Source organism: Periplaneta americana, chromosome 15 (genome assembly GCF_040183065.1).
Source record: "Periplaneta americana isolate PAMFEO1 chromosome 15, P.americana_PAMFEO1_priV1, whole genome shotgun sequence".
Taxonomy (NCBI): Eukaryota; Metazoa; Arthropoda; class Insecta; order Blattodea; family Blattidae; genus Periplaneta; species Periplaneta americana.
Genome location: NC_091131.1, coordinates 34,080,934 through 34,094,344, shown reverse-complemented (window position 1 = coordinate 34,094,344; position 13,411 = coordinate 34,080,934). Strand labels below are relative to the sequence as shown.

The 13,411-nt window shown below is 34.8% G+C and overlaps 1 protein-coding gene across 2 annotated transcripts in view; it reads right to left on the bottom strand.

Annotated features, from left to right (window-relative positions):
* rn (rotund) overlaps window positions 1-9,736 on the bottom strand; it is a 1,149,518-nt gene extending 1,139,782 nt beyond the window's left edge. The window contains exon 1 of one of the 2 annotated variants that reach the window (XM_069846929.1): window positions 8,054-9,736. In XM_069846929.1, the coding sequence (XP_069703030.1) occupies window positions 8,054-8,341 (288 nt within the window). In that variant the 5' untranslated portion in view covers window positions 8,342-9,736. The remainder of the gene's footprint in view (window positions 1-8,053) is intronic. The other variant, XM_069846927.1, reaches the window with a different exon arrangement.
* Window positions 9,737-13,411: the final 3,675 nt, after the last annotated feature.

The window sequence follows — 13,411 nt, the reverse complement described above, 5'->3', positions numbered from 1 at the left end:
AGAAGGAATAGGAGAAGAAATGAGTTGAGAAGTAGAGGAACGAAGACCAGAAGAACTATGAGTTGAGAAGTACAAGGAGAAGGAATAGGAGAAGAAATGAGTTGAGAAGTAGAGGAACGAAGACCAGAAGAACTATGAGTTGAGAAGTACAAGGAGAAGGAATAGGAGAAGAAATATGAGTTGAGAAGTAGAGGAACGAAGACCAGAAGAACTATGAGTTGAGAAATACAAGGAGAAGGAATAGGAGAAGAAATGAGCTGAGAAGTAGAGGAACGAAGACCAGAAGAACTATGAGTTGAGAAGTACAAGGAGAAGGAATAGGAGAAGAAATATGAGTTGAGAAGTAGAGGAACGAAGACCAGAAAAACTGTGAGTTGAGAAGTACAAGGAGAAGGAATGAGAAGAAATGAGTTGAGAAGTAGAGGAACGAAGACCAGAAGAACTATGAGTTGAGAAGTACAAGGAGAAGGAATAGGAGAAGAAATGAGTTGAGAAGTAGAGGAACGAAGACCAGAAGAACTATGAGTTGAGAAGTATAAGGAGAAGGAATAGGACAAGAAATATGAGTTGAGAAGTAGAGGAACGAAGACCAGAAGAACTATGAGTTGAGAAATACAAGGAGAAGGAATAGGAGAAGAAATGAGTTGAGAAGTAGAGGAACGAAGACCAGAAGAACTATGAGTTGAGAATTACAAGGAGAAGGAATAGAAGAAGAAATATGAGTTGAGAAGTAGAGGAACGAAGACCAGAAAAACTGTGAGTTGAGAAGTACAAGGAGAAGGAATAGGAGAAGAAATATGAGTTGAGAAGTAGAGGAACGAAGACCAGAAGAACTATGAGTTGAGAAGTACAAGGAGAAGGAATAGGAGAAGAAATGAGTTGAGAAGTAGAGGAACGAAGACCAGAAGAACTATGAGTTGAGAAGTAGAGGAACGAAGACCAGAAGAACTATGAGTTGAGAAGTAGAGGAACGAAGACCAGAAGAACTATGAGTTGAGAAATACAAGGAGAAGGAATAGGAGAAGAAATGAGCTGAGAAGTAGAGGAACGAAGACCAGAAGAACTATGAGTTGAGAAGTACAAGGAGAAGGAATAGGAGAAGAAATATGAGTTGAGAAGTAGAGGAACGAAGACCAGAAAAACTGTGAGTTGAGAAGTACAAGGAGAAGGAATGAGAAGAAATGAGTTGAGAAGTAGAGGAACGAAGACCAGAAGAACTATGAGTTGAGAAGTACAAGGAGAAGGAATAGGAGAAGAAATGAGTTGAGAAGTAGAGGAACGAAGACCAGAAGAACTATGAGTTGAGAAGTACAAGGAGAAGGAATAGGAGAAGAAATATGAGTTGAGAAGTAGAGGAACGAAGACCAGAAGAACTATGAGTTGAGAAATACAAGGAGAAGGAATAGGAGAAGAAATGAGTTGAGAAGTAGAGGAACGAAGACCAGAAGAACTATGAGTTGAGAATTACAAGGAGAAGGAATAGAAGAAGAAATATGAGTTGAGAAGTAGAGGAACGAAGACCAGAAAAACTGTGAGTTGAGAAGTACAAGGAGAAGGAATAGGAGAAGAAATGAGTTGAGAAGTAGAGGAACGAAGACCAGAAGAACTATGAGTTGAGAAGTACAAGGAGAAGGAATAGGAGAAGAAATGAGTTGAGAAGTAGAGGAACGAAGACCAGAAGAACTATGAGTTGAGAAGTACAAGGAGAAGGAATAGGAGAAGAAATGAGTTGAGAAGTAGAGGAACGAAGACCAGAAGAACTATGAGTTGAGAAATACAAGGAGAAGGAATAGGAGAAGAAATGAGTTGAGAAGTAGAGGAACGAAGACCAGAAGAACTATGAGTTGAGAAGTACAAGGAGAAGGAATAGGAGAAGAAATATGAGTTGAGAAGTAGAGGAACGAAGACCAGAAGAACTATGAGTTGAGAAATACAAGGAGAAGGAATAGGAGAAGAAATGAGTTGAGAAGTAGAGGAACGAAGACCAGAAGAACTATGAGTTGAGAAGTACAAGGAGAAGGAATAGGAGAAGAAATATGAGTTGAGAAGTAGAGGAACGAAGACCAGAAGAACTATGAGTTGAGAAGTACAAGGAGAAGGAATAGGAGAAGAAATATGAGTTGAGAAGTAGAGGAACGAAGAGCAGAAGAAACAGAAGTACAAGGAGGAAGGAAGAGCAGAAGAAATATGAGGTAAGAAATAGGAGTAAAAGCAGAAGAAATATGAGTGCAGAAGTAGGAGGGGAAAAAGCAGAAGAAATATGAATTGAGAAGTACAAGAAGGAAGAGCAGAAGAACTATTGGTTGAGAAGTAGAGGAACGAAGAGAAGAAGAAATATGACTTGAGAAGTAGGAAGAGGAAGAGCAGGAGATAGATAGATAGATAGATAGATAGATAGATAGATAGATAGATAGATAGATAGATAGATAGATAGATAGATAGATAGATAGATAGATAGATAGATAGATAGATAGATAGATAGATAGATAGATAGATACATAGATAGAAGACGGACAGATAGATAGATAGATAGATAGATAGATAGATAGATAGATAGATAGATAGATAGACAGACAGACAGACAGACAGATAGACAGATAGATAGATAGATAGATAGATAGATAGATAGATAGATAGATAGATAGATAGATAGATAGATAGATAGATAGATAGATAGATAGATAGATAGATAGATAGATAGATAGATAGATAGATAGATAGATAGATAGATAGATAGATAGATAGATAGATAGATAGATAGATAGATTTATTCATTCCATAACATTCTTACACTTGCTTTATAGCATAGAATAAAGAACATGTCCTATTCTTACGTTTAACAATAAAATGCAATACATATAAAATGCAAATATGAAATATGTACAGAATTAATAATACCTTAATAACAATGATATTTTATACAATGTAATATGTTTACCATTTAACAGTATTATAATATTTACACGGTACTGTGAAATGTCAAGAATTCATCTACAGAATAGAAAGTGTGAGATATTAAGAAATTTTTTAGTTTTACCTTAAATAATGCAGGGTTTTGGCTATGATTCTTAATGTCTTCAGGAAGACTATTGAACATTTTTATCGCCATGTAACGTACTCCCCTTTGAAAGCATGAAATATCAGTTGAGAAGTACAAGGAGGAAGAGCAGAATAGATATGAGTTAAGGAGTAGAAGAATGAAGAGGAAAAGAAATATGAGTTGAGAAGTAGGAGGACAAAGAGTAGAAGAAATATGAGTTTAGAAGTACAAGGAGGAAGAGCAGAATAAATATGAGTTAAGGAGTAGAAGAATGAAGAGGAAAAGAAATATGAGTTGAGAAGTAGGAGGACAAAGAGTAGAAGAAATATGAGTTTAGAAGTACAAGGAGGAAGAGCAGAAGGAATATGAGTAAGAGCAGAAGAAATATGAGTTGAGAAGTAGGAGTAAGAGTAGAAGAAATTTGTTGAAAAGTGGGAGGAGTGGACGAGCAGAAGAAAGTTTAATTGCATAGTGCAAGAAACTCTGATAAAAGAAGGAAAATGACAGACACTTAAGCATTACATAAAAGCATATAAGTCAGGCTGAACAATAGCATAGTATAGAACATAAGTAAAAAAAAACGACGTAAGAAGTAGAAGAAAGGGAAATAAATTTAGGGGGAGAATAGAGACCTGAAATATAAGAGAATTGAGAGTAAAAAGGGGCAGAAGAATTATCAAAAATGAGAAGCCAAAGAGGAAGAGGCCTGGTGACGTTTTAATGTCACATGTCTCACCTGCACAATGTCACGTGATAATAACAATCTTTACGACTAAATCACAAAGTTCATATCGTTTGATATTCTATCATCAAAGAGAGTATTTCTCTTATCAATTGTGTTTTGCAATATCTCTTGATTTCGTCTTGATTTGTTTAGCGATTGTTTATCAACTGTAACGATTACGTAATGGCTGAGAGATTACATGATTTGATTAATTAAAAAAAAAGAAAACATCATTATTATTCAAGGAAACATTACTGTTGTTCAACACTGAACTGCTGGCCTTCTATGCCCAAGGTTGCGGGTTCGATCCCGGGCCAGGTCGATGGCATTTAAGTGTGCTTAAATGCGACAGGCTCATGTCAGTAGATTTACTGGCATGTAAAAGAACTCCTGCGGGACAAAATTCCGGCACATCCGGCGACGCTGATATAACCTCTGCAGTTGCGAGCGTCGTTAAATAAAACATAACATATGTAACATTGAACTTGATGGATTTTAATTACTCATTACTATTAACAAAAATATTAAACTTTTTTTTTTGTTCACTAACGAATTATTTCGACTTGAGTCAAATATTGCTACTAATGTAGTATTTTGAGGACTTCAAGTGAACGTTGCTATTAATATGAATATTATGATCTTTTTCTTTTACTTGGTTATTAAACGACGCTGTATCAACTACGAGGTTATTTAGGCGTCGATGAGATAGGTGATAGCGAGATGGTATTTGGCGAGATGAGGCCGAGGATTCGCCATAGATTACCTGACATTTGCCTGACGGCTGGGAAAAACTTCGGAAAAAAAACCTAACCAGGTAACCAGCTCAAGCGGGAATCAACCCACGCCCGGTTGCAACTCTGGATCGGCAGGCAAACGATCTACGCCGGTGGCTCATAACGGATTTTCTTGGCTGACATCCCTCCTCTTTGTAATATATAAATAATAAAAGTATATCTAAATACTGTAACTAGATATAAACGCTTTATGTTGCTTATAAATAGATTGTATACTATTTTGTGGGTTTTTATTTCCAATAACCGAATAAACGGAATGCATTTACTTACTGTTAATTTATGTACGTTAGAAAATAAGTAAATGACTTAATTAATTTATTTTATTTACTATATTTAATTTATTAATCTGTCTGTCTGTCTGTCTGTCGAATAAGGTTTTGAGATTTGGTACCAAGAAAAGACAAAGTATATGATTATGTCTCGTGACCAGAATATTGTACGAAATGGAAATATAAAAATTGGAGATTTATCTTTTGAAGAGGTGGAGAAGTTCAAATATCTGGGAGCAACAGTAACAAATATAAATTATATTCGGGAGGAAATTAAACACAGAATAAGTATGGGAAATGCCTGTTATTATTCGGTTGAGAAACTTTCATCATCCAGTCTGCTGTCGAAAAATCTGAAAGTTAGAATTTATAAAACAGTTATATTACTTGTTGTTCTGTATGGTTGTGAAACTTGGACTCTCACTTTGAGAAAGGAACATAGGTTAAGGGTGTTTGAGAATAAGGTGCTTAGGAAAATATATGGGGCTAAGAGGGATGAAGTTACAGGAGAATGGAGGAAGTTACACAACACAGAACTGCACGCATTGTATTCTTCACCTGACATAATTAGGAACATTAAATCCAGATGTTTGAGATGGGCAGGGCATGTAGCACGTATGGGAGAATCCAGAAATGCATATAGAGTGTTAGTTGGGAGGCCGGAGGGAAAAAGACCTTTGGGGAGGCCGAGATGTAGATGGGAAGATAATATTAAAATGGATTTGAGGGAGGTGGGATATGATGGTAAGGACTGAATCAATCTTGCTCAGTATATGGACCAATGGCGGGCTTATGTGAGGGCGGCAATGAACCTCCGTGTTCCTTAAAAGCCAGTGAGTAAGTTATTATTATTTATTATTATTATTATTATTATTATTATTATTATTATTATTATTATTATTAACTCTAAGGTAAGTGATAACTATATTTATTATTATTATTATTATTACTATTATTATTATTATTATTATTATTATTATTATTATTATTATTATTATTTATTCATATGAGTATGGAATATTTTATAACTGTTCCTATCATCATCATCATCATCATCGTCATCATGGCTACTACAAAACGGATTAAAATCCTTGAAGTTAGTGTTTTTCAATTTGTTCGCAATAATTTGTTTTGTTATTTCAAGAATTTGCACTAACATCATTCCATTTTGAAAAGGGTCTCTGCGGTTGAAAAGGTAAAGTACTGACAATTCACCGCTAAATTCAAGATACAGGTATTCAATTTCTGCAAACAGCTTATACCCATTATCTTTTTCCACTTCAGCACTAATTGGAAATCATCACACAACATTGCAATTTTTTTTATCAATTTCAGTAGCGAATGGTGTAATCTTTATCAAAATCATTCGAGTGGCAGACTACTGATGACGGCTGGTAGGATATAGAAATTTTCAGTGGCGGCTGCCGTTAAAAAATTAATAATTATATCAATACTACAAGGTCTAAGGCATCCTGCCTAGAACTCGCGTTACGGAATGCGCGCAGGTTCGAATCCTCTTGGGAAAATAAATTTTCTCATGAAATTTCGGCCAGTGTGTGGGACCGGTGCTCACCCAGCATCGTGATGCACTTGGGGAGCTACGATAGGTAGCGAAATCCGGTTGCGAATACCAGATATAACGGCTGGGGGGATCATCGTGCTAACCACACGATACCTCCATTCAGGTTGGATGATTGTCCACCTCTGCTTGGGCATGTGGACGTGAGGCGGCTGGTCAAAAGTCAATATTTTTCAAAGTTGAGTGGTAGTTAGTTTCAAAATATTAATTTCGAAATATCAGTGGCGGCTCGTCACATGTCAACATTTTTTAAAGTTGAATCGTAGTTAGTTTCAAAATATTTATTTCGAAATATCAGTGGCGGCTGGTCAAATGTCAACATTTTTCAAAGTTGAATGGTAGTTAGTTTCAAAATATTTATTTTGATTAAATAAAATAAACATGGAAAAAATAATCAATATGCAATTATGAAATAATAATTTTAATTTTAAAGGAAACGAAAATTTCATCCGAACAAATGTAACGTTTTAAAATTCCTTTTCAGAACGAAAAGTTAAATTTGTTTTGATCAAATTTCTTCACATTTGAAGGATAAAACTAAAATTCTTTCAATCATTTATTGTCATAATACGCTGCTGTCTTAAGGAGTTAGGTACAGCTTATATTCAACTTTTTTCCTCCATTACTGTGCCTTGTACAATAATGAAAATTAGTATGTGTAAAACACTGTTCTTCTGCTATATGAAAAAAAATATTTTTACGATTAAAAAAATTATTTACATTTTTTTTTTTTCCTCAAAATTCAGTTCACTGTATAGTGATGAAGCGTTTCCCACATAACTCAAAAAATTATCCAACATTCTGTGATGAATTTTTTTGTGTGTATTTAATGCATGTCATATCTACAATACGATGGAAGATCAATTCTCTACCTTTGATAGATTGTCTGATAAAAAATAAATTCATTTTAAAATATGGTCAAAATATCAGAATTTTCTTCTAACACAAAATAAAAAGAATATTATTTATTAAGGAATGTAGTTGAAAGAGCATGATATTGTAAACATGAGTTTCAGCAATAAAATAAGAGAGAAAGAACGTGAAAAAGTCAACAAGTTTATGAGTTATGAGCGAAATGCTTCATCACAGTAAACTGCCATCATTTTGAATTTTGAAGAAAAAAATATATAAATAAATTTGAATTGAATTTTAATTTGAATTTTGAATATAAATATATTTTTTTAAATAATAAACATTTTTTTTTTCATATAGCAGAAGGACAGTGTTTTACAAATATCAATTTTCATTATGGTACAAGATACAGTAATGGAGTAAGAAAATGTTGAACATTTCCAAAAATTTTACTGCTGTAAACTGTACCTAACCCCTTAAATTGACTGAGCATATTGGGAATTAAATCAGTAGCTTTCCCAAAACACGCTATGAAATGTTTAATATAAAATAATTTTTACGTCGAAAAGGAAATAAAAACGAGCGAAACTGTATTCAACTTTTTGGTTGAAATAACTCAAAGAATAATCCCTTGAAATTAAAGACATTATTTTAGGTTCATTCTTTATAAAATAATTCATTAGCGGTTCGTGATGAAAGTCAAAACATATTTTTTAATAACCTGAAAGAAGAAATGTGTTTTGAAAAGACATATACAACCACTGGAATTAAGTCTTGGATAGAATTTGTACTCACCATGATTCCATTTCCGAGCATGTGTTCCGGCAACTTGGGGGAGGATGAACGAGGGGTGGTCTGCATGTGGTGAAGATGCTGCTGCTGCTGCTGCTGCTGGTGCAACAGGTTTGATATCTCGCCACTGCTGTACAGATCGTACTTTTCACGTATGTACGGCGAAACAGGTGAGTCTGTAGGATCCTGCGTACTTGGGCCTTCTGTACCTTCGTCTTCCATTGTGGACGTATCGGCGTTTGTCATTGTTGCAATATTCGTAGTGTTCAGAGAATTCGACCATGAAGACATGAACGTTCGTTTAATTTTCGATTAAATTAAGTTTCATTTTCTATTTCTTAAAACATTATGATAAAAACTCAATTTTAAGTTTCTGCACTTCAAAAAAAGACTTTCCTTTGTTCATAAATGACGTATATTTTTATATTTCCAAAATTCTAGCACATGAAATCACATTATTTTATATTATCTTCATATTAACACTGCTTTCACTTTTTTATAATACTGAACCATCAGTCGATAAGATATTCAGAATTTCATATGAAATATCTTCATGATATTGTTTACATAAATATATTCTTACGTTTTTATTAAGAAAATAACTCGTTCAAACACTTTTTTTTTGCACTGTAAACGTACACTATGCCTACACTCAGCTGAAATCAAAACATCGAATAAATCTATCTTGGTGTCTTCGGAATTCAGTTCGAGCAATCACCTAGCAACCATGTTCGATTAAGAAACAAAACACGATCTCACGAGTTATGTTTTTTCTTAGGTCAATATAAACAGTCACCATTCAATTGTTTTCAAGTACTATATAAATTCGACGACCGTTAGTGTCTTGTAAACAGATTTAATTTGAAAAGAAATAGCAGTCCGTTATATTTTAAATCAAATATAAAGATAACTTACTGAACTCAAATTCCGAGGATCTTGCTTGGCGGCTTCGTAATATTGAAGTTCAAACAAAGCATCTAGCAATGATGTCAGGTTCAGAAACAAAACACGGTCATTCTTTACTCATATAACAAACACAAAGCGTAAACATCACTTTTCAATTCTTTTTAACTTCGATTGCAATTTATTTAGTTTCTTTTCACAATTAAAAATCTGAGTATAAAACACTTTTCTCTCACTTTCACATAAATAATTTATTTATAACCTGTTGCACTTTTTTTTTCACCACCAGAGTGTTACGTCGAGATGAATTACAAAAAAGAGTAGGTAGAGATTTTAACAGATGTACCAATTAAATAATAATAAAAAAAGAGAGCATGGGGTGTAGGTTGACAGCTCCGCATTTATCCCCATCGGCTTAGTTAATTAACATTAATTTAAAAAAAAATAACAGCTTGTATAAAAACTGCACAAAAAATTGTTTCAAACATGAAACGATAGACTTTAAATCCGTTTTACAGCAAGTCCGCAAACACAACCTCGCCAGTTCATCTCCAACACTGCACTGCATAAAGAGTTATTATTTTTACACACATCCGTTAGTTACCCATCACAGCTTCACAACTCAACTGAAAAACACCAAACTATATTCTCCTCTCCACCCACTAGTTGTGTAAAAAATTTAAAAAATAATAAAAAAAACTAGAGAGGGAGGGGAGAGAGAGAGAGAAAAAAAAGCGTTTCCCAACTAAAACATGAGCAGTAGTAGCAGCAGACAGAAACATGGTCGCATCACACATGCATGGAGTGTACGGAGTCACTACACGAGCGCCCTCTTTATCTGCCGCTCTTTACACATGCTCGCCTGGCCCCTCCCCTCTGCCATTCAGCACACATGGGCAGCACCGCGGTACCGCACCGCACAATTAAGACTTCTGGACACGACATGCAGTGCACATACATATTTACGCATTTTACTAGACAGTGTCACTGCAAACAGAGACCGATACTTTATTCAACATTAACAGAACACACTAATTGAACGCTCGAGATATAGGCCTGTGTGATGAATGGAACGAGGTTTAAACCCGAGTCACACGGGAATAGTTTATAGGAATCAAGTGCTTGAAGCCTCTAAACTTGATGCTATATTTGTGATCACACGGAGACATTAAACTTGAAACCATTCTTGAAAAAAAGCGCGCGCTGAATGTTGTATTCGTAGTGGTGTTTGAATTCTTGTATTCTGTTATCTATATTAATAATAAATCTGTAGCCAAAATTTTTCTGGTAATTTTCGATTTTCCAAAAATAAATGGTGTTAACATGTATAATTAACCATCCTGAAACCGAAAATCGCTTTTTTGAAATTTTTGTTTGTATTTCTGTCTGTCTGTCTGTCTGTCTGTCTGTCTGTCTCTCTCTGTCTGTCTGTTTGTCTGTCTGTATGTTTGTTACCTTTTCACGCGATAATGGCTGAACCGATTTATATGAAAATTAGAATATAAATTAAGTTCGTTGTAACTTAGATTTAGAAATGATCGGGACGAAATTGAAATACAAACTGCTGAGCCATTTATACCCGAACCCATGCTTTCAGAAGTCGAAATTGCGATAGAAAATCTGAAAAAGTACAAGTCTCCAGGTATCGATCAAATTCCAGCAGAGATTAATACAAGAGGGTGGAAGTGCATTATATAGCGAAATTTATAAACTTGTACTTGCTATTTGGGAAAAGGAAATTGTACCAGAACAATGGAAGGAGTCCATAATTGTACCTATTTTTAAAAAGGGGGACAAAACCAACTGTGGTAACTTTCGAGGAATATCACTTTTGTTGACGTCGTACAAAATTTTGTCCAATATTCTTTTGAGAAGATTAACTCCGAACGTAGATGAAATTATTGGGGATCATCAGTGCAGTTTTCGGCGTAATAGATCGACTATTGATCAGATTTTTTGTATTCGACAGATAATTGAGAAAAAAATGCGAGTATAAGGGTACAGTGCATAAGTTATTCATAGATTTCAAAAAGGCATATGACTCGGTTAAGAGAGAAGTTTCATATGATATTTTTATTGAATTTGGTATTCCCAAGAACCTAGTTCGATTAATTAAAATGTGTCTCAGTGAAACGTACAGCAGAGTTCGTATAGGTCAGTTTCTGTCAGATGCGCTTCTAATTCACTGTGGGCTAAAGCAAGGAGATGCACTATCATCTTTACTTTTTAACTTTGCTCTAGAGTATGCCATTAGGAAAGTCTAGGATAACAGGGAGGGTTTGGAATTGAACGGGTTACAACAGCTGCTTGTCTATGCTGACGACGTGAATATGTTGGGAGAAAATCCACAAATTATTTGGGAAAACACGGGAATTTTACTTGAAGCAAGTAAAGAGATAGGTTTGGATGTAAATCCCGAAAAGACAAAGTATATGGTTATGTCTCGTGACGAGAATATTGTACGAAATGGAAATATAAAAATTGGAAATTTATCTTTCGAAGAGGTGGAGAAGTTCAAATATCTTGGTGCAACAGTAACAAATATAAATGATATTCGGGAGGAAATTAGACACAGAATAAATATGAGAAATGCTATTATTATTCGGTTGAGAAGCGTTTATCACCCAGTCTGCTGTCAAAAAATCTGAAAATTAGAATTTATAAAACAGTTATATTACCGGTTGTTCTTTATGGTTGTGAAACTTGGACTCTCACTTTGAGAGAGGAACAGAGATTAAGGGTGTTTGAGAATAAGGTTCTTAGGAAAATATTTGGGGCTAAGAGGGATGAAGTTACAGGAGAATGGAGAAAGTTATACAACACAGAACTGTGCGCGCTGTATTCTGCACCTGACATAATTAGGAACATTAAATCCAGACGTTTAAGATGGGCAGGGCATGTAGCACGTATGGGCGAACCCAGAAATGCATATAGAGTGTTAGTTGGGAGGCCGGAGGGAAAAAGACCTTTGGGGAGGCCGAGACGTAGATGGGAAGATAATATTAAAGTAGATTTGAGGGGGGTGGGATATGATGATAGAAAATGGATTAATCTTGCTCAGAATAGGGGCCAATGGCGGGCTTATGTGAGGGCGGCAGTGAACCTCCCGGTTCCTTAAAAGCCAGTAAGTAAGTAATACTGGATTAATTAATTAATACATTTAAATTATAGTTTATTTAACGACGCTCGTAACTGCAGAGATTATATCAGCGTCGCCGGTGTGCCGGAATTTTGTCCAGCAGGAGTTTCTTTTAAATGCCAATAAATCTACCGACATGAGCCTGGGCCGGGATGGAACCCGCAACTTCGAGCACAGAAGGCCAGCGATATAGGGGAGAGTCGGGTAGTATCGGACATTGGGTAATATCGGACAGTGAGTTCCTTTCATCTACCTCACTTTGATAGTACCTGATTGACATGGTTACGTTTCTGTGATGTCGCATAGAGAAACGTAAGTATGTTATTCAGGTACTACCATATGGTGGTAGATGAAAGAAAGGCACTGTCCGATACTACCCGACTCTCCCCTACCAACTGCGCTACCGCGGCTGATTAATTAATGATTGAAGTGAATTGAATTAAGTGAAAAAATGAAATGAACTTAACAAATAATAGCCTCTACCCATGGATTAACAAATAACGAAGTAAATAAACAAATGAAATATTAAGACGGATAATGAGTTTGTTAAGGGGTTAGGTACAGCTTACAGTAGTTAAATTCTGGAAATATTCAACTTTTTTTCCCTCCATTACTGTATCTTGTACAATAATGAAAATTTGTTTGTGTAAAACACTGTCCTTCTGCTATATGAAAAAAATATTTTCATGATTAAAAATAAAATATCCAACATTGCGATGAAATTTTTTGTGTGTATTTATGCATAACATATATATATATATATATATATATATATATATACACACACATATAATATGAAGCAAAATCACTTCTCTACCTTTGATAGATTGTCTGATAAAAAATAAATTTATTTAAAAAAGGTCAAATAGGGTAAACATTGGTAATTTCGTGATAATTTCGTGAAAATTAATTTAAAATGTAAATGTGTAAATATATCGCTATTCCGATTTTTTCATCTAAAAGATGATAATTTGCTGTACAAATCTGGAGACATAAAAGATTGGACACGTTCTTGAACAGGTGCCAGAAACCACTTTTACAACTTAAGCCAAAAGGTTGGTTATTTCGTGATAACCTTGGTAATTTTGTGATATTACATTGATAATTTCGTGAGACGTAGAAGAATTGTGGAAAAATTCATTAAAGTGAAATGAAATTCTCATTTATTGTTACAAGACTTCAAACATAGTAATTCTGGCCAATATTCATAGCAAGAAAACATAGAAATACATATCAACACATAATAAGAATGAAATCAAAGTAAAAATTGAAATTGAAAAGGGATCTTCTTTGCCCTGAAAGGGTGAACACTTTTATTA